At 40.1% G+C, this 20,748-nt stretch overlaps 1 protein-coding gene across 2 annotated transcripts in view; it reads right to left on the reverse strand.

Moving 5' to 3' along the window:
* SYNE2 (spectrin repeat containing nuclear envelope protein 2) overlaps positions 1–20,748 on the reverse strand; it is a 232,528-nt gene that overhangs the window by 178,846 nt on the left and 32,934 nt on the right. For both annotated transcript variants that reach the window (XM_075282716.1, XM_075282715.1), the window contains exons 3-14: positions 16,369–16,430; positions 13,307–13,402; positions 12,669–12,746; positions 12,485–12,577; positions 12,052–12,227; positions 9,789–9,985; positions 9,543–9,643; positions 7,573–7,674; positions 7,360–7,488; positions 5,641–5,805; positions 2,512–2,624; positions 1,125–1,287 (exon numbers count right to left, since the gene is read on the reverse strand). In XM_075282716.1, the coding sequence (XP_075138817.1) occupies positions 1,125–1,287; positions 2,512–2,624; positions 5,641–5,805; positions 7,360–7,488; positions 7,573–7,674; positions 9,543–9,643; positions 9,789–9,985; positions 12,052–12,227; positions 12,485–12,577; positions 12,669–12,746; positions 13,307–13,402; positions 16,369–16,430 (1,475 nt within the window). The remainder of the gene's footprint in view (positions 1–1,124; positions 1,288–2,511; positions 2,625–5,640; positions 5,806–7,359; positions 7,489–7,572; positions 7,675–9,542; positions 9,644–9,788; positions 9,986–12,051; positions 12,228–12,484; positions 12,578–12,668; positions 12,747–13,306; positions 13,403–16,368; positions 16,431–20,748) is intronic.

Consider the following 20,748-nt stretch of genomic DNA (forward strand, 5'->3'; position numbering starts at 1 on the left):
GATGCAACTGACTTACATCATGGATAACTTAGTATTTTCATTCGTCTTCCCATTTATTTCAGTATTGCAAGTAACAGATAAAAAACTGATGTTGTTGCATAGTCATTCAAGGGGGGAACTTAGCAAGATAAGAATTCCTCTTTACTACTATTTTAGCAATTTGTCCCGTCCCATCTATACAGAACATGTGCAAGTCCAATTAAATTTCTATCATTGCACATAGCAGACATATGATCAATAAAGTCTGTTATGTTATATGTGAATTGACCCATAAGAAACAGACCCAAGAGGCAGGTGACTCACTCCAAATGGGGTTACTTTCTTTTGGCACTTTGGTGTCCATTATTGTGCCTTATTGTACTATTCTCTTGTACTCTTGTGAGCGAGCTGGCCTTAGTTCCCCTCCATATCGTACCCTGTGTCCATTATTGTTTCCGATTTAGGGCGATTCAGGAACATCCAGTCAAAACAATGATCCCTCTTTACACTTGCTTTACACAGGGCATTCATACCATAGTCAAGTACTAAGAACTTCCATTTATCCAATTTCACTGTTATGCCATACCTTCTGAAACGGTTAATAATAATAATAATGAAAGTGGATATATCAGAGCTTATTACAAAACTGAGGCAATATTCACACCGGCACAAAATTCATTCGCACCATGGGCCACAATACGAAAACTGATCCTTAAGTTTCCCACAATATCCAGCTAAGACAATATTCATGAATAATGTATTACAGTGTTGCGGTGGCTTGGTGGTTAGCACTGTTGTCTTGCAGGCTGTGGCATAACTAGGAATGACAGGGCCCCAAGGTGAACATTTGATATTCACCCCCTCCCCGAACCAATGTCACCTGACTCCGGCCGGCATCGCAAAGCTTAATGACGTTGGACCACATGACGTCTGTGACATTGCTACCAGGCCCGAAGCCTTCCGGAGCTCAGGAGAGGTAAGTGACAGAGGTTTTTTTATGTCCCCTCACCTCTCCTGGCCCAATGATCATTATACTACGGGGTCTGAGAAGACCCTAGAGTATAATGATAGCAGTGTTTGGGTGGTTCGCAGGCCCACCGCCTCACTTACTACAGATGCGGATAAATAGACATCTCTCAACTAACCTTGTAATCTGTAAGTAAGGCCTTCACAGACTCTTGAGATTTCTGCTTTACTTTCCAAGACTTTAGTTTAGGTCTCCCTTCCTCCAGAAGAGCAAGCACATAGTATCCAGCACAGCGGTAATCCACAAGAACACTAAAGTTTGCTGCCAATATCTTCTCCAACCTTGAATACAATATTATAAAGAAAATATTCAACGAATACATTCAGAGAAATTTCACGAAATGAATAATGTGTGTAGCACTTGTGAGAGCTGTCACTATGCAAAAATGGTGCTCTTTGAAAAGTCATTCTAGAAATTATATACATGTATACGTGTGTGTAAACGGTTATGGATGTTTTTAGAACATTTCTTGCTTCCCTGTAGTAGCTGATCCTTTGTCCCCAAGGACAGGAATAGCTTTGCATTCATCAGACAACTATTGTGTCTATTGTGTGTGTCCCTTGAAAAAAACAGCTGAATAGAATTGACAGAAGACTTGAAATTGCCATTAAAGTGATATAAACTGGCCAACTAAGGCTGGATTCACATCTGCGTGCTGGTCTCCGTTCTGCAGGTTTCCGTTTCCTGCACGAAACTGGGCAGGAGACGGAAACCTGCAGGCATTTTGCTAACTCATTCATTTGAATGGGTTTGAAAAGTGTCCGGCCGTGAGTGCCCGTGAGCGTTTTATGCTCTCCGCGGCGAAACCGTTTTTTTGTAACCGGACACAGAGTCGGACATGCAGGACTTTGTGTCCGGTTTAAAAAAAAACGGTTTGGAAACCTCCGAATGGAGACCGAACGCTGGTGTGAACCCAGAATAAGGCTGAAGCCCCACGTGGTGTGAACTCTGCAGTTTGGCCACAGCAGAAACACAGCGGCAAAGACCCTGCTAAGTGTATGGGATTCTAGCAAATCCCATCCACACATTGCAGAAAAATCGCCCCAGTGGAATTGCCATGGCTTTCAAAACTGTCACGTTTTTATATATTGTAACATGTGAATTGTACCTATATAAACGCTGGCAGTTTCCGGATAGATATAAATTGATGCAAAAAGTCTGCAAAGGAAAATTCTGTGGACTTTCTGTGAAAAGTGCTGCGGGGAACACCATAATGCTTTTCTGCATCACAGCCTTATAAAGCTTACTTATGTGTTTTTATACTAAACAACTACAAAAACACATATTCATGTTATTCATATATTAAGAAACAAATGCTGTGAAACCTCTCCTTAAGTAAATCAAAGTTGACCACATTGTTTACTCATTTACCAATACAGATTTCTTACAAGCTTTAACCTATGCCCTACATGACAATAGACATAAAAATGCACTGTAAGTAAGGCACATGCCAGGCCCGCACAAGGCAAACAAGTAGAACTACAGGCGGATAGTAGTGATCCTACCTTGCGATCATTTCTTCTGTCTTATCGGTTGGCACAATTACAACACCAGCATCGTCTACATTCTTAAACATTCTGAGACCCTCCATGTGATTTTTGGCATCAATCATTAAGGTCTGGGGAAAAGGATGTGGAGTTAGTGATAACGTATCTTTCTGTTCCATTTCCTTTTTATTGGGATTTTAAATTAAAAGTACAATGATCAATGGACATTAACAATAGAAATGAAGGCAGAGTAAGATCTGATCAGAAAGTGACACATGATCATGAAATGTAACAATCAGAAGAATGTGTATCTGTCCAAGAGAGCGGGAACGCTTCATATGAACAATGCATCACAGTATTAATTTCATGATATTTAATAGGAATCCTATATAATCTCACCCATGATCATCATCTTGTTTTTTGCAATGTCCGTATAACAACACTACACTGAAATAACTAAAGACAGGATGTGTTGTCATTGGGACACAAAAGGTTATTTGCTTCAGGCATTGGGCCTATACCGTCTACTGATCATATATGTACTATAGGTATTCACATCTAGTGTAAGTTCATAGGTTCTGTTTTTGAGCTTTTAACCTATATTTTAGTTTACTGCAGCCAGATATTACACTACTGGAACTGGTACCTATACCCATATTGTTTACAATGAAATAGCTTCAAGGAATAGAAGTGAATATTACACTAGTGGAGATGGGGAGCAACTTTCTAATATGTCTAATATGTAGATGTAACTTTAGGTTCACAAAAGCGGACCTGAGGGACAGAAACCCAAATGATAGTGTGAACCTAGCATAAGAGAAAAATCCAGAAAAGCCCATCCTGTAACACAAACTCTTTAGTACACAGTGGTGCACATTGTAGCCAAGACACACAGAGCATACTTTTCTGCATCTGTACAGCTATTGTACTATCCATTTGTCTTTGGTATGTGAAAGGAAACTGAAGAACTAGGACTAAGCCACAAAAGTACATGTCAGAACTTGCCAATGCCATGCATACCCAGGTCAGATGCATGCCCAGGACGCCAATGTTCCATGGATGACACTATAGCTTTTAACAAAAAAACTATAGATCAGAGTAAGGCCCGGTTCACATAAGCGTTCGGTATTACACTCAGGAAGTCCACTTGGACTTGGACCCCCTTCCCCCGAACAGAATACAGAATGCATTGACAAGCGGTGAGCTTATGAAAGCACATTGACTCCATCGACTATAATGGGGTCCGTATGTTTTCCGCGCAGTGTCCGCACAGAACATGCAGAGAGGAAAGTAGTTCATGAAGTAATTTTCTCTCTGCGTGACTTGTGCGGACACCACGTGGAAAACACACAGGCCCCATTATAGTCTATGGAGTCCATGTGCTTTCATAAGCTCACCACTTGTCAATGCGTTTTCTATTCTGTTCAAGGGGATCCCCAAGCAGATTCCCCGAACGGATTACCGAATGCAAATGTGAACCGGGCCTAAGATAAATCACTTTAAATTTTCTTTGTATTGTGCAAATATTCAATAACATTTAATTTAGATTAGGACCACCTACCTGTATAAGACCACCTAATAAGCCAGAAACAGTTGTATTTAAGGTGAAGTAAATGGCTTTGTACTTATTAGACTGTATCTGTGCTATACCCTAGCCAGCATAGATGGACAGGTGGCCAACAGGGCAAAAAAGCAATTTGCAGGTCTTTTGCAGGTCTCCACTAACATTTCCCTGAATGAGACTGCGATTCCTTGTTTTGTGGATATGTGATGAAAGAAAGCATGTACATACACTCACCGGCCACTTTATTAGGTACACCTGTCCAACTGCTCGTTAACACTTAATTTCTAATCAGCCAATCACATGGCGGCAACTCAGTGCATTTAGACATGTAGACATGGTCAAGACAATCTCCTGCAGTTCAAACCGAGCATCAGTATGGGGAAGAAAGGTGATTTGAGTGCCTTTGAACGTGGCATGATTGTTGGTGCCAGAAGGGCTGGTCTGAGTATTTCAGAAACTGCTGTTCTACTGGGATTTTCACGCACAACCATCTCTAGGGTTTACAGAGAATGGTCCGAAAAAGAAAAAACATCCAGTGAGCGGCAGTTCTGTGGGCGGAAATGCGTTGTTGATGCCAGAGGTCAGAGGAGAATGGCCAGACTGGTTCGAGCTGATAGAAAGGCAACAGTGACTCAAATAGCCACCCGTCACAATCAAGGTAGCCAGAAGAGCATCTCTGAATGCACAGTACGTCGAACTTTGAGGCAGATGGGCTACAGCAGCAGAAGACCACACCGGGTGCCACTCCTTTCAGCTAAGAACAGGAAACTGAGGCTACAATTTGCACAAGCTCATCGAAATTGGACAATTGAAGATTGGAAAAACGTTGCCTGGTCTGATGAGTCTCGATTTCTGCTGCGACATTCGGATGGTAGGGTCAGAATTTGGCGTCAACAACATGAAAGCATGGATCCATCCTGCCTTGTATCAACGGTTCAGGCTGGTGGTGGTGGTGTCATGGTGTGGGGAATATTTTCTTGGCACTCTTTGGGCCCCTTGGTACCAATTGAGCATCGTTGCAACGCCAAAGCCTACCTGAGTATTGTTGCTGACCATGTCCATCCCTTTATGACCACAATGTACCCAACATCTGATGGCTACTTTCAGCAGGATAATGCGCCATGTCATAAAGCTGGAATCATCTCAGACTGGTTTCTTGAACATGACAATGCGTTCACTGTACTCCAATGGCCTCCACAGTCACCAGATCTCAATCCAATAGAGCATCTTTGGGATGTGGTGGAACGGGAGATTCGCATCATGGATGTGCAGCCGACAAATCTGCGGCAACTGTGTGATGCCATCATGTCAATATGGATCCAAAATCTCTGAGGAATGCTTCCAGCACCTTGTGGAATCTATGCCACGAAGAATTGAGGCAGTTCTGAAGGCAAAAGGGGGTCCAACCCGTTACTAGCATGGTGTACCTAATAAAGTGGCCGGTGAGTGTATCTCTGTTCTGTTATAAGAAGGTTTTGGGGTGTTTATTGTTTAGCCATTCTTACCCTAATTTTACCTCATACCTTGGATTAATACTATACTGGGTAGTTATCAGAACATGCAGTGTCTATTAGATTCCATACCTTGTAAGCATCAGACAAAGCCTGGAGTAGAGACATTGTATTATAATGAGAGCCTGATTCAGGTAAAGCCTGGGACATCAGATTTTCAACCTCAGTTAGCCATGTCTCAATACTATCCAAAGGTGGAGGTAAACTCCTATCCAATTCCTTCTTCCACTCTGCAATCTGAATACAAATAGATAGTAACAATACAAAACATAGAAATGTGCAAATTCTACCCTCCCACAGATGACACCAAACAACCCTTCCAGACATGGCTTTTCTATATAGCATCACTATTCATGATTATAGAACTGAATAATAAGCTCTTTAAACCTCACCTCAATAAAATGCAGTTGCTTTTGATTATTTTATAGTTTCCTAGACTTTAAAAAACCTTGGAGAAGCCCTTTAGGCCTGGACCACATGGCCAGTACATGCAGCAGGCTAGTGGCTACAAAATTGCCAGTGCTGAACCTTCAGCAATCTAGATTTCAGAAGTTCATTCAGCTGTAGCGACTAAAACGCACAGAGAAAACTGAAACTTGCAGCATGTAAATTTTTCTGTGGATTTTGCGCACATTTTCCAACCTTTGCATTGAAGAAGTCAAAAGATGAGAACTGGCAAAAAAACTTGCAGGTGAGGCACAACATAAACTATCTGGTTGTGGGTGTTTTTTGTCATGGAATCTTGCAGAGAATTACACAGTACATTCCCAGCTTTAGAGAGGATCTTTCATGTCCTCGGGCACACACGGTTTTATATACCACTAGAAAGTCGGCTTTCCCGTTATGTGCCCTGGGACAAGAGATATTGGTGCCGTTACCAATATCTCTTCACTGTCAGAAGTGCGTTTCTGACAGTCTAGCTGGGGTGTGAGGAATGCCCCTCTTGACAACACTGTCCATAGTTCTGTACTGTCAGAGGGGGCATTCCTTACTACCCAGCCATGACGCTAAACTGTCAGGAACGCCCTCCCCCCCATCCATAGACTAGTACTGGGGGGGGGCGTTCTTCACCACTCGGCGTCATCGTTGGGTGGTAAGGAACGCCCCCTCTGACAGTACAGAGCTATGGACAGTACTGTTGGTAGGGGTGTTCCTCACACCCCAGCTAGACTGTCAGGAACGTCCTTCTGATAGTGAGGAAATTTCGGTAATGGCATTGATATGTCTTTGCCCTGGGGTACATAACGGGAGAGCAGACAGTGTGCTGAATTGTCAGCTTTCTAGTGGTGTATAAAACTGCGTGTGCCCGATGACATGAAAGGTTCTATTTAAAGGGGGTTTACCAATTATCTAAGTAGTTGGATTCCACCAGTCCAGTATTTATCATCTATCCAGTAGATTGGTTGATGAATGGTTTGTATGAAATACCATTTTAAGGCTATGTTGTGCAAATGCTACGTTTGTGGACAGAAATGCAGCATAAAAAAATGCATTTTATAACACTAGCAGAGTCAACAAGATTTTGCGTAAACTCATTGACATATTGAGGAAAAAAGACACAGCATGTTCATTTTAACTTTGCTGTGGCCAGGCCGAATGCACAACATGGGGGAAAAAACCTATTCTCGGGATCAGTGGGTGTCTGACATATGAATGGAGGATACATATGCTTTGTTTCATATCCCCTTTAAATAAAATATTGAGGTCATATATAAGTCATGTTGAGGAGACCAATATATGTCACAGAGCCCTACTATAAGATGCTTCGATTTTAGTGAGAAACCTCCTGACCTGGAGCGTGATATTTTCCAGCGATTGCTTAATAAGCAGTTGCTCCTCGTCCTGAAGAGACTCCACTGCCAGCCCCGACATGAAGATTCGTTTCTGCTCATTAAACTTTCTCATGAATAACAGGATTTCCTATTGAAATATAACAGAATGTGAAATATCTTCCATTGAGCATGAAACTGGCAGTTTTCCAACTACAAAATAGAAGTATGTTACCTGGTACTTTTTCGTGTAGGTCTCATTTTTCATTTCAGAAAATAACTTTTTTAGTGTATTTTCCTGCTGCTTCAGCCACTCCATGGCTTTATTAACTCGAGCCTACAAGCAAAGATACAATGAAATGTCTGTGATAATGTAGGATAACTAGCAGTGGTTTCCCACTCTATGATATCCACGTATCTAAACTATGCAACATGTCAGACTGGAGTGCCTAGGATCCACCAGTAGAATTCATTCATATTACCTGCTCCACATTGCCACATGCTTAATATTACACCAGCACATATTGCTTTCAGTATGGTGGTACCCTACTGTTCAGCCTTTACTTTGGATTATTTCTTTCCTGCAGGCCCTTGTAGTAACTTACTGACTGGATCATGCCCTTACAGCTGTACAGGCCAAGAATATATGCTTATGTAGTAGGTGATGGTGGCCCCCATAGTGATGGTGAGAAGATGGCACCCACAAAGGGAGGAAAACAATCAGTCTGCTTTGCCACCTACACAGCATTTCAGCCTTCTGATGCTTCTACAGGACAATACACTAGGTAGTTTTTTAAATAATCTACCCAGTTTATGAAATGGATACATAGCCTGGTTGAATGGCTGTACACTGCCTATTTGTATGCAGTGCAGTGAGTGGACCTTGTTGAGTACAGGTGATACCTATGTATAGCTAGGGACCCACCCTTAATCCATTGCTCCCCTGTTGGCCAGTCCAGTCCTGAACTGGACTGGTTCTGTGAATAAAGTGACTCCTTAAAGTATACCTAACATTTCAGGATAGACTTACATATGTGTGCACAAGGAACAACATTACACCTAGCCATTATATGGCTTGTATTCTTAAGGTTTATCCTCTGCAGGTTTGATCTCTAATTCTTGTTTTTTCCTAAGGGGTGAAGACTACCTGCTACAATGTTTCTGAAAGAAATCACTCCACAAAAACTGGATATCCGACTGTTTATTTCTAACATTCAGCAGCACCATATGGGACACTATAGAGAAGTACTGAGTATGCTTATGTGAGGTGAGATAGAAAACTTTCTATTATCCACAGCAGCATCTGTCTTCATATTTCTACCTTCTCTCACTAAGCCCCTCCTCAGCCCTTTCCTTCCTAACAATTGTATATGGACTTTGCAATTTGATACTTCAATGAGCTGACTGTCTTGGAAGACCAAGATCAAATTCAGGAGAGATTTCAGAGTGAATGTCAGTTTATCAGGGAGAGGTGGGAGCAGGAAAAGAACCAAATAACTAGAGAGAGGGCATTTTTCTCTGATAAGATACATTACAAAGTTATTTGTATTCACTTGCGCTATTATTTCATGGTTTGTTGAAAAATAGGTGACCATTTAAGTCATCAGTAAGAATAATTTTACAGAAATGACTAAAAATGGGCATAGATGAAATGATCATCATAAATTATACTATTTATGTCTATTGCAAAAAAATGGTCGGATTCCAATGGTGGAAAAATTGTTCCATAGTCAGAACAAACGTTTATCAGACATTAGTACCTAATGGTGAGATCAGTCTATAAGTCATGGTTATATTATGGCTATGCGGCAGCCCTGAGTTGCAAAGAGATGTTATAGGGCACCTATATAATACGAAAATGTTTAAATGATCCAATAAATGCCAATATCACATATATTACCCACTATAAGTACTGATCCTATAAGAGAATACCTCCATAGAAAGGAGTAATATTCCACATATGGCTCCCTATTGCAGGGTCACCATGTCACTAAAGTTACAGAAATATAGAGTCTTCATATGACCATGCCTCCCTGCCATTCTAAAGTTACCATCATCATATACCACAGGACAAATCCACCATACATTTTGCAAAATAGATTAATTTTTCATGTAAAAAATTTGTATAATGACAAACATCTTTTCAAGCTGAGATGAAATCCCGTGGTGAAGAATCGAACATTTCCCAGGATAAAGATCTCTTACCGACATATCTTTTGCAGGTTCCTCCATATTTTTGGAATACTGTAAGAACTGCGCCACATACGTCATAATTGATTTTTCATCTGGATCCGAAACAGTAAGATCTAAGGAATAAAATAAACTTGTCAATGAGAAGTTTTAGATTAGTCTTGCAAAGAAATGAGATATTTATCATGGCATATTGTTTTACTGTTGTATTGTATTGTTATAGACAGGTACGGTAGTTCCTTATATAACTTTCGTCCATACCTTCCGGCTCAATGAGTTTAGGGATTTGCAACTCATTTTCTGCTATTCTGAATGCTTCTTGTAGTTTCTCCTCATTGGACTTTCCCTGTAACTTGTCCATGTTAATGAGATCCGGTCTCAAGGACTGAATAATTGTCAAAAAAGCCATGCCATTCTTCCAGCTGGACTTAAAATCTTTTATATCAATAGATCCCGATCTGAAAAAAGAAAATTTGTGGATTATCTGATTAAATATATACAGTCCTATGAAAAAGTTTGGGCACCCCTATTAATCTTAATCATTTTTAGTTCTAAATATTTTGGTGTTTGCAACAGCCATTTCAGTTTGATATATCTAATAACTGATGGACACAGTAATATTTCAGGATTGAAATGAGGTTTATTGTACTAACAGAAAATGCGCAATATGCATTAAACCAAAATTTGACCGGTGCAAAAGTATGGGCACCCTTATCATTTTATTGATTTGAATACTCCTAACTACTTTTTACTGACTTACTGAAGCACAAAATTGGTTTTGTAACCTCAGTGAGCTTTGAACTTCATAGCCAGGTGTATCCAATCATGAGAAAAGGTATTTAAGGTGGCCAATTGCAAGTTGTTCTACTATTTGAATCTCCTCTGAAGAGTGGCATCATGGGCTACTCAAAACAACTCTCAAATGATCTGAAAACAAAGATTGTTCAACATAGTTGTTCAGCGGAAGGATACAAAAAGCTGTCTCAGAGATTTAACCTGTCAGTTTCCACTGTGAGGAACATAGTAAGGAGATGGAAGACCACAGGGACAGTTCTTGTTAAGCCCAGAAGTGGCAGGCCAAGAAAAATATCAGAAAGGCAGAGAAGAAGAATGGTGAGAACAGTCAAGGACAATCCACAGACCACCTCCAAAGAGCTGCAGCATCATCTTGCTGCAGATGGTGTCACTGTGCATCGGTCAACTATACAGCGCACTTTGCACAAATAGAAGCTGTATGGGAGAGTGATGAGAAAGAAGCCGTTTCTGCACGTACGCCACAAATAGAGTTGCCTGAGGTATGAAAAAGCACATTTGGACAAGGCAGCTTCATTTTGCAAACAAAAATTGAGTTGTTTGGTTATAAAAAAAGGCGTTATGCATGGCGTCCAAAAAGAAACAGCATTCCAAGAAAAACACTTGCTACCCACTGTAAAATTTGGTGGAGGTTCCATCATGCTTTGGGGCTGTGTGGCCAATGCCGGCATCGGGAATCTTGTTAAAGTTGAGGGTCGCATGGATTCCACTCAGTATCAGCAGATTCTTGAGAATAATGTTCAAGAATCAGTGACGAAGTTGAAGTTACGCCGGGGATGGATATTTCAGCAAGACAATGATCCAAAACACCGCTCCAAATCCTCAGGCATTCATGCAGAGGAACAATTACAATGTTCTGGAATGGCCATCCCAGTCCCCAGACCTGAATATCATTGAACATCTGTGGGATGATTTGAAGCGGGCTGTCCATGCTCGGCGACCATCTAACTTAACTGAACTTGAATTGTTTGTCCAAAATACCTTTATCCAGGATCCAGGAACTGATTAAAAGCTACAGGAAGCGACTAGAGGCTGTTATCTTTGCAAAAGGAGGATCTACTAAATATTAATGTCACTTTTCTGTTGAGGTGCCCATACTTTTTCACCGGTCAAATTTTGGTTTAATGCATATTGCGCATTTTCTGTTAGTACAATAAACCTCATTTCAATCCTGAAATATTACTGTGTCCATCAGTTATTAGATATATCAAACTGAAATGGCTGTTGCAAATACCAAAATATTTAGAACTAAAAATGATTAAGATTAATAGGGGTGCCCAAACTTTTTCATAGGACTGTATAATATATATATATATATATATATATATATATATATATATATATATATAGCACTCCAATGTATTAAAAAAGAGGACTTTTATTAGTCCAAAAGTGCTCTCTTTGCATACATTGGTAAAAATTTCTGTGCGAATTTCTGCTGATGCTGCTCTTTTTTGGATATATAGATAGATATGTGTGTGTGTGTGTGTGTGTGTGTGTGTGTGTGTGTGTATATATATATATATATATATATATATATATATATATAATACCTTTCACAACACTAAAATGGAGCTGCACATGCAAAAAAATAAGTGTAAAAATAATAATAAGTATATTGGCAGCATGCTGTAGTTCAGGGGCCACAACAAAGACCATATGTATTGTACATAAGGATTTTTCAATAATCCACTAATCCCTACATACTTACTGAGCACATCGTTCCTGTGCCCACTGTAAAAGGGCTTTCTTTGCAGAAGTCTTCCATTTAGATTTGGCACTTCTTTTAGGTGATGGGCTTGCAGTTGGGGAGACACCATTTTTCGTCTCACACGTCACTGGTTGCTGATCATCTGTGCTTTCCAAAATGCTTGCCAGCCCTTCAATCTGCCATATACCAATAAAACAAGTTAATAAAATAGTAGGACTGTTGCAGCTCAGGTGATAACTGAATAGCATGGCATTGAAGAGTCAAACTAGGCAAACAACCAACTTTAGGTCCAGTTGCCCAGAAGATCACAGACAATCGCTGGGATCCCTATTCTTCCATGAGGTTAAGATTTAGCAATGTCCTGAACCATGCACTGATTAGATAGCAGCACTTCACAGCAATGTATGGCAATAAACAATTTACATACACTTACATGGAAATGTAAAATGATTTGCCAGATGAGGCCAAGCACAATAGATGGTTTCCCACTAATGATATCCTCCACGTGAATATTGATGAGCTTGATCTAGACAATAATGCAGTTGTATGGTTTAGAGAACTTTTATATGAAAACAAAGTGGTAATTTTTTTAAGGCTTAACATAAGGAAATACTCACAGATCGCTTTCCTAGAAAGTTCAAGGCAGATTCTATGTTACTTCTCGCCTGGAAGATGTTTTTGCCTTTCTCGCGTGGCTGCAAGATAGACAATAATGGTGAGGCTGATTTGCATTGCCTATAATCGCTTCAGACTATCATAAAATTAATAATACAACTTGGTGTATTCTCTTTATGCAATACATAGGATAGAATATGAGAAATGGAAGGGTCGTATTTTCCCCAATGATCTTCTCCGGTCAACTTAAAGATGAGTTTTGCTGATAAACCATTGAACTGTTATGGAGCGGTATCTTGAATAAGACAGACTAGGGTGTAATTTCATGTAATTCCTTATTTCTCAGATGATTATGTCTATGGGTGGCTATAGAGTTGTGCACATTTTGGTTACCATATCAGGGCAGTACTGTGTCTGACTTGTCATCTGCATTTCTTTTAAAATGGTAGCTTACAGGTCTAGATGCCTATATAGCTGTAACTTATAATGTTGAATTTCCATAAAGCAGACAGGAAATCATCTGTTATATTCAACTACATTGTGAAGCTGTCAAGTCGCCAGTGGGACGGGACTGCACCAACCATCCTAGATCTTTGTTACTACTGTAAATTCAATACTGTAACAAAAAGATATGGTTTACCAGGTTTTCACCAGATAGAACTTCGAGTAGGTCCAGGAGAAGGTGGCCATCTTCAAGATCAACAAATAAATCTTTTACAACAGATGACTGTGGGTGCTAGGAAAGAAAATGACATAACACAAGGCATTTACAAAGAGTCTACTTAGTTTATTCACATAACATTTATTCTAAAACTACACCTATGTCAGATATAACGTTTGCCATCTGACCCTACTATGAAAATGAGTTTGTGCACAAACTTATATTAGAGGACGGGGCAATGATACCCAGGCACCTCTGACTTATTATATTTAGGAAAAACAAGATGGTCAAACCCAAACATGGTTGATAATGTAATTCCACTTGCATACAACAACCCTCATACACATCCCAACAAAAACCACTAGATCCTTCCTCCTATCCTATCCTACTATTATTATTTATACTATACTATTAATATTATTACTATTACTTTATTACTTTACTATTTTTTTTTATAAATAAATGTGAAAGTTTAGATGTTTGTTCCTCAATCACGCAAAAATGGCTGATAGTTTGTAACCTAGATTAAAACATAGGCTACTTTTTATCCCAGTAAATGACATGGCTTCACGACTGTTATGAATTTATGTTGACATGCTATATTACACTGCTCTTGCAGCAGCTTATCTCAGCCAGGACTGTTATCTCTCTGTGTATTTGTCTAGATTTCCTGTATTAGCAGGGGTTTCTAGGTGTTTAAACAGACACAGTACCTATATTCCCTAGCCTAATCCCCTTTCTTTTTAAATGGGGAATTGTTTGTTTTGTTTGTTTTTTTGTTCCTTTTGGGTGTTTTAATTTTACCAATAAAAGTTATATTTTATTGTCCCTTTTTGGGTACGATTTACTCCCCTACTCTAAGTTCATATAAACACACAGATAACCCTGAGTCCATTGTGTACAAGCATCTGCATATTATCTGATCTGCTCCAGGCAGTGCTGACACACTGGATGGGAAGACACCTTTGGCAGTTTGCTACTTTTAAACATACCAGGGGAAAAAGAAAATCTAATTTGTTGCAAAATTCTAAAACAACTAGCGCTACGAAGGAAGCCAGAAGTCACAGAGTTCTCCTCAAGTAGAGCTGAGGGGGATCATCGGCACAAACAACACGCTCATTATATGGCATCCCAGCGAGCTACTGAGATGCCAGAACAATCACGGGCATAGCACAAGGAACGAGTTCAGCAGCAGGACAGCTTGACAGCTGCCGAAACATCAGAGCAGGGGAATCATCAACGGCAACAACACGCTCATTATATGGCGTCCCAGTGAGCTGCTGAGATGTCGGAACAATCACGGGCACAGCATGAGGAACGAGTTCAGCAGCAGGATAGCTTAAGATCTGCCGAAACGCCGGAGCAGGCAAACCATCGACAGCAGCAATTTGCTGAATATAGGCGGATCATTTTTGTCAACAACACACATACGAAGTCGCGGGCAGAGGCTAGTATAACTATAATGAACTACTATGTAAGGGGAGGGCTTCAGATGACTTTATCTGGCTTGGAAACTCACTAAATGTAAATCAGGTAGCAAATATAGTCATATACATTAAAGTGATCAAAGATCATGCTGCTGGAATCAGGAGTATTCTGCAGAGAATATTGCAGGCAAGTGTTTATTCCATGCTGTACCACCACAGGAAAAATTAAGAAGGACATGTCAGTTCTCAATAAATGTCTTTTTTAAAATAAATACTTCCCTATAAAATAACAATTCTAGAGCTTCTTTATGAATACATTATGACTGTTCAATCAGTGCTGTCACCATCAGAGGTTACAGGGACACCCCTTCCCCAAATAGTAACACCCAATTATTCATACATTTTACATGGAATAACACAATGCACAATTATAAGAAAATATGTTTATTTTAAGTGCCATATACAATATTGTGCAAAAGTTTTAGGTGTGCAAAAAAAAAATGCTCCAAAGAAAGAATGGTTTCATAAATAGCAGAGTTTATAGTTTATTTTTGTCAAATAACAAAATTAATTGAATGAGCAAAAGAGAAATCTAAATCCCATCAATATTTGGTGTGACCAACCTCTGCCTTCAAAACAGCATCAATGCTTCTAGGTACAATTAGAAGCTAAAGCTCCACATGGTGTAAACGCCTCTGTTTGTCCGTGGACTTTTACATTCCCAGCAAAGTGGATGGGATTCTAGCGAATCGCAGCCACATATTGCAGAAAAATACCCGCAGCATAAATGCTGGAATTTTCAAAACTGCCACAATTTTGGAAATCACAGCAGGTCAATTATACCTACGGAGATCAAGGGCTGTGTGGAGGCCATAATATCACTTACTCCACACCAATTATTGATGTCATTAAGATTTCTCTTGTTTATTCACTTATTTTTGTTACTTTTCCACTCTTTAAAGATGCTTTCAGCTTCAATGGAAATCCTGAACGGGGGTGCTCTCTCAGATTTACACAAGCCATAACCTTGGAGGGCCTCACAGACTTTTTTGACTCGAGCTTCACCAGTTAATTTGTTGTGATGCAAGGACCTCACCAACAAAGAAAGACTACCCCAGAATGCCAAATGAATTCCACTATGCTGTACACATAATATCTGTACCATCAAATACCACAATATAGCAAACATAAACCCATAGCTATACCAGATTCCACACCGTGGCAAAACTTCTCACCTTAGCAGTGCCAAACAAATACCACAGTGCTAGACAGAATAACTCTGCAGACGCACAATTAAAGTCTATAGGGTTTGCAGGTTTCCGTGGGTAACAATGTTTTAAGTGGATTGGGTTTCCGTTTTTTCGGGTTCCCAAGTGGACTTGAAGAATGGAAAACCAAGCCCAAGTGTGACCCTAGAGTAACCTAACTGTTACCAGATTCCAACCTCTGATTATATTACAGTTATGTTATGTTTAACTAATGCACAAACCCAGCTCCATCATTTGTTAGAAATACAATAGTGAATATGTGTAGACCCTGCATATTCTAGTCTCCTGAGTGAATGGATGTACAGATTCTTGTGTTCAATGAAAATCATTAGTAAGTCTATATTACCTTTGACAGCTTTGAGTTTATCCAGTTGCAGAAAGTTCTCTTCTGTGTACCCTCATGATCAGCTGAAAAACAAAAGACAAAATGTGTTAAAAAATAGTATTTTTTAATATATATATATATATATATATATATATATATATACAATCTATTTGGCATTTGCCATTTGGAGGTAAATGTGATCAATTCCAGACATATCTTAAGGACCAGGGAGGCCATCAGACTCACACATACCCAAACAAGTGAATGGAGACAGCTCCAGACATGCACTGGTACCTCTACGATCTCCTCCTGGATGCAGCAGCTGATGGTCATGTCACCAGTCAGGGGATTTGAGGACTCCCATTCTCAACACTAATGTGGCTTTCAGGTGTTTGACCTGCACTATCACACAATTATGGCAAATCGTAAGGCTATGCCATAAATATCTGTAAGTCTGGGAGTTTATATTCAGACCAAATTACAAATGTATCTCAAAAGAGTGAATCCAGTGTCTTGATACTCCTGCCAGAAAGTGGTACCACAGATACTATATTCTGTAGATCTGTTGGCAGCCAACATCTTAAAAATATCTTGGTTTTGCATAATTTATCATTATAGGTCTCATAGCGTCTTTAAGGTTAGCAATCCATTTCTTGAAACAACTTATTAAACCATAATGATCTGTTAAAACTAGGGTTAGTGCATAAAACTGTGTTTGCTCTTCATCCAGTTGTCAAAACAGCTGCTACTTCTCACATCTTAAGAAAATGTACAAAGACCCATTGTTAAACAGGAATCTTTGATTTAGGGCAATCCACGATAATCCGCAGAAATCCTTCCATAGCCTTTATAATAGTTGCAATGATTGTTCTGGGTTCAAGGTGGAGACCCATAAACCAGGGGACCTATGTCCTGAGTCATAGGAAGCATCTACATTAAGAAGGTATAGGCTGCAGGTCTTCCTTTGTCCCTTAAAGATCTAACAAATTCGGCTTCTACTATACTGGGTATTCCCAGGACTATGAATCCCATTTTTTAGTTCTATATTTTTAATGTTGGACCTTTTTACCTTGGGAAGATCTTTTTTTATTTGTCTGATTTTGTCTCCACCCCTGTACAATAGTGGATGTATATTGTATAACAATACATCAAAAACCTTTGGAAAAACATTTAGGCCACCACTTGAGTCAAGTTGATATGTTAATCTACCATGATGGTCCAAAACCCAGGCTGGAACATCTTTGTTTACTGGGTATCATAAGCTAAATTACTTTTGAAAAACCTAAACAATGGGGATACCCCCAAAAAATGCAGAAATGTTGGTCATCGTAGTATAGGAGCAATAAGTAATGACAGTGTACTTAAACCAACATTATTCATACATATGCAGCACATGTTCTTCAGGTTTTTAGGAGTTTAGAAAAGAAGCATGGGGCAAGTTCAATGCACTACAGCAATGGTTTTCTGTTTTCAGATGTCACAGAACCGTCAGAACAAAGCCACATGCAGTGCCCTCATAATGGAGCCATACAAAGTGCTGTCATATCGGAGCTACATACAACAACCCCATAACAGAACCAACCACAGTGTTTTCATAATACACCTACCCACAGTGCTGACAAACTACAGCCACACATAATACTTTCATAATATAAATATAATATATAATATATATAATATAAATAACATTGTCTAGCTGGTTCTTTTGTATTACTTCTCTGTTGTATTCTAGCAGACATTGGGTACTGCAGGTGCAAAAAAAACAAAAACGATATGCCAAACCATATAAGCATCTGTAGGGATGTATCAGTACAATGTCTCCAATACGGATCTGGCAGGAGACCTCTAAAGGGGTTGTCCATATTCAGGCCCAGTTCATATCTGCATTCAGTATTCTGTTAAGGGAGTCCGCTTGGGGACACCCAAACGGAATACCAAACACATTAAAAAGTGGTGAGCAATGAAAGCACACATACTCCATAGAGTATAATGGGGTCCATGTGTTTTCTGCGCAGTATCCACATGGAACATGAGGAGAGAAAAGTACTTCATGAACTACTTTCCTCTCCGCATGATTTGTGCAGACACCGCACAGAAAGCACATGGACTCCATTATATATGGGGTCCATGTGCTTTCATTGCTCACCGCTTTTTAATGTGTTCGGTATTGCTCCCCAAATGATCCCCAAATGGAATACCAAATGCAGATGTGAACCAGGCCTCAGCAACTAAATATTATTGTCTGTATAATGAAAAGTTATACAATATTCATACCACATGACATGGAGTGATTGTTATCCAATGGAAGCAAGCAGAGATCTAGAAAACTGTGAGGAACTGATGCAGGAAGTATATTAGATAATTGTATATTAGATAGTTATATAACCTTTTCATTATACAAACAATTATGTTTATTTGCAGAAGCTACATAACCCTTATATGGATCATTGGACAAGGAAATAATAAAAAGTGCAGCACGGTGGCTCAGTGGTTAGCGCTGCAGCCTTGCAGCGCTGGAGTCCTGGGTTTGAACCCTGCCTAGGACAACATCTGCAAGGAGTTTGCATGTTCTCCCCGTGTTTGCGTGGGTTTCCTCTGGGTACTCCGGTTTCCTCCCACATGCCAAAGACATACTGATAGGGACTGTAGATTGTGAGCCCTATATGGGACAGTGAGTGACAATATCTGTAAAGCGCTGCGGAATATGATGGCGCTATACAAATAAATAAATAATAAAAAGTGCTGAAGCTCAATAGCTGAAGACCTGACTACTGTCCCCCAGTATGACCAGAAATGGACAATAAATTCTTTCATTAGCAGCTATACGTTTCTTCCTCAAACAATCTGACAGGATGAACAAAATCTCCTTGAACTTCCTATCTGCCCACTTACCACTACCAAAAGGCAAAGTGCAGGAAATAGTTAAATCTCGAATTAAGGTCAACAAGACTTCCTGCCCTACAACCATGATCAAAGTAATGGCAAAATGGATATATGATAATGGACTCCAAGGTATTATATATTATGGTTCCCTGCAGCTAGGCGGTTGTATAAAGCCAGAATACAGCTGTATGCATCGCCCTAACTGGGAAAGCTGGACTCCTGATCTGTCCATAGGAATTAATCAGTGTTTATGTTTTCTATCTGCATTGTTCAGGAGGTCCATTGTATATTCTAGTTTACATCATGAGGATTTATGCTTATCCTTAAAAAAAATTCATACTTTTCACATTAAATGTTGTATCACTTGTTTGTTTTACCATTTCACTGTGAGCATTGTGCTATTTGTTTGCATTTGTTTGGTTTCCCAGGTAGCTTTGATTTTCTACCTTGTATATCATGTTTGCTCTTAGTCTGTGTGAAGTTGCACGTTCATGCTAGGAAATTAAAGGTATAATAATAATTCAACCATAAATGTCTGATAAGATAGTTTCTTACTTCTAAGGTCCTATTCACATCTTTGTTCGGGTTTTTGTTTGGGGAGTCCGAAAATTGGTTTTCTAAGGAAACCCGTGGACCCCTTAGAACAGGGGTCCTCAAACTGCGGCCCGCGGGCCACATGCGGCCCGCCGAGCACATCTGTCCGACCCGCCGGCAGGCGTGCATTTATAATGAAGCTCCTGGGGAGCTCGGGCCAGGCCATGGAGCGCAGTTCACTTTACCTATTGGAGGGCACAGCTCCCGATGTCTGTGCGACCTGCTCTGCCTCCAGGGCCGGCCTTAGGGGGGGGGGCAAAATGGGCAATTGCCTAGGGTCCCAGCACTTGCAGGGCCCACCTGGCGGTGGAATACTTTCCCTATTAATATAGGGAAAGTATATGTCGGAAGGACTCCATGTGTAGCTGCAGCATCAGCTAATATAAAGCAGCTGCAGGAGCTGCAGCGCTCTCAGGACTCTTCCCACTCCACCCCCTTCTCTGGCTGCCCTCTGCCCACCAATGAGAGGGCTGAGGAGAGCCCAGGGGGCGGAGCTTATCGCTATACAGTACAAGGACCCTGCCGAGCTCCTGCCATTATAGCCTGCATAGAATAGAAGGAGCAGAGGAGAGCTCAGCAATGTGACAGTAAAAAAAGAAAACACAGGTACATGCTAGTTTTATGTCTATTAATGTCCAGCGTTTGAGGTGATTAATTTAGTGTTAGTAACTCCATGTGCCTCACATTAATGGCAATTAACCCCATCATGTCCCTCACATTAACCCCTGTGTGCCCCATATCAGGGTTACTAATATGTGAGATATATGGATGTACTAACAATGAAGATACTTATTAATACCTCCATATGTTTCACATATCAGTAACCCTTATATGGGGCACACAGGGGTTAATGTGAGAGACATGATGGGGTTAATTGCCATTAATGTGAGGCACATGGAGTTACTGAACTGTAATGCACATGAC

The sequence above is a fragment of the Leptodactylus fuscus genome, chromosome 7 (assembly GCF_031893055.1).
Source record: "Leptodactylus fuscus isolate aLepFus1 chromosome 7, aLepFus1.hap2, whole genome shotgun sequence".
NCBI lineage: Eukaryota > Metazoa > Chordata > Amphibia > Anura > Leptodactylidae > Leptodactylus > Leptodactylus fuscus.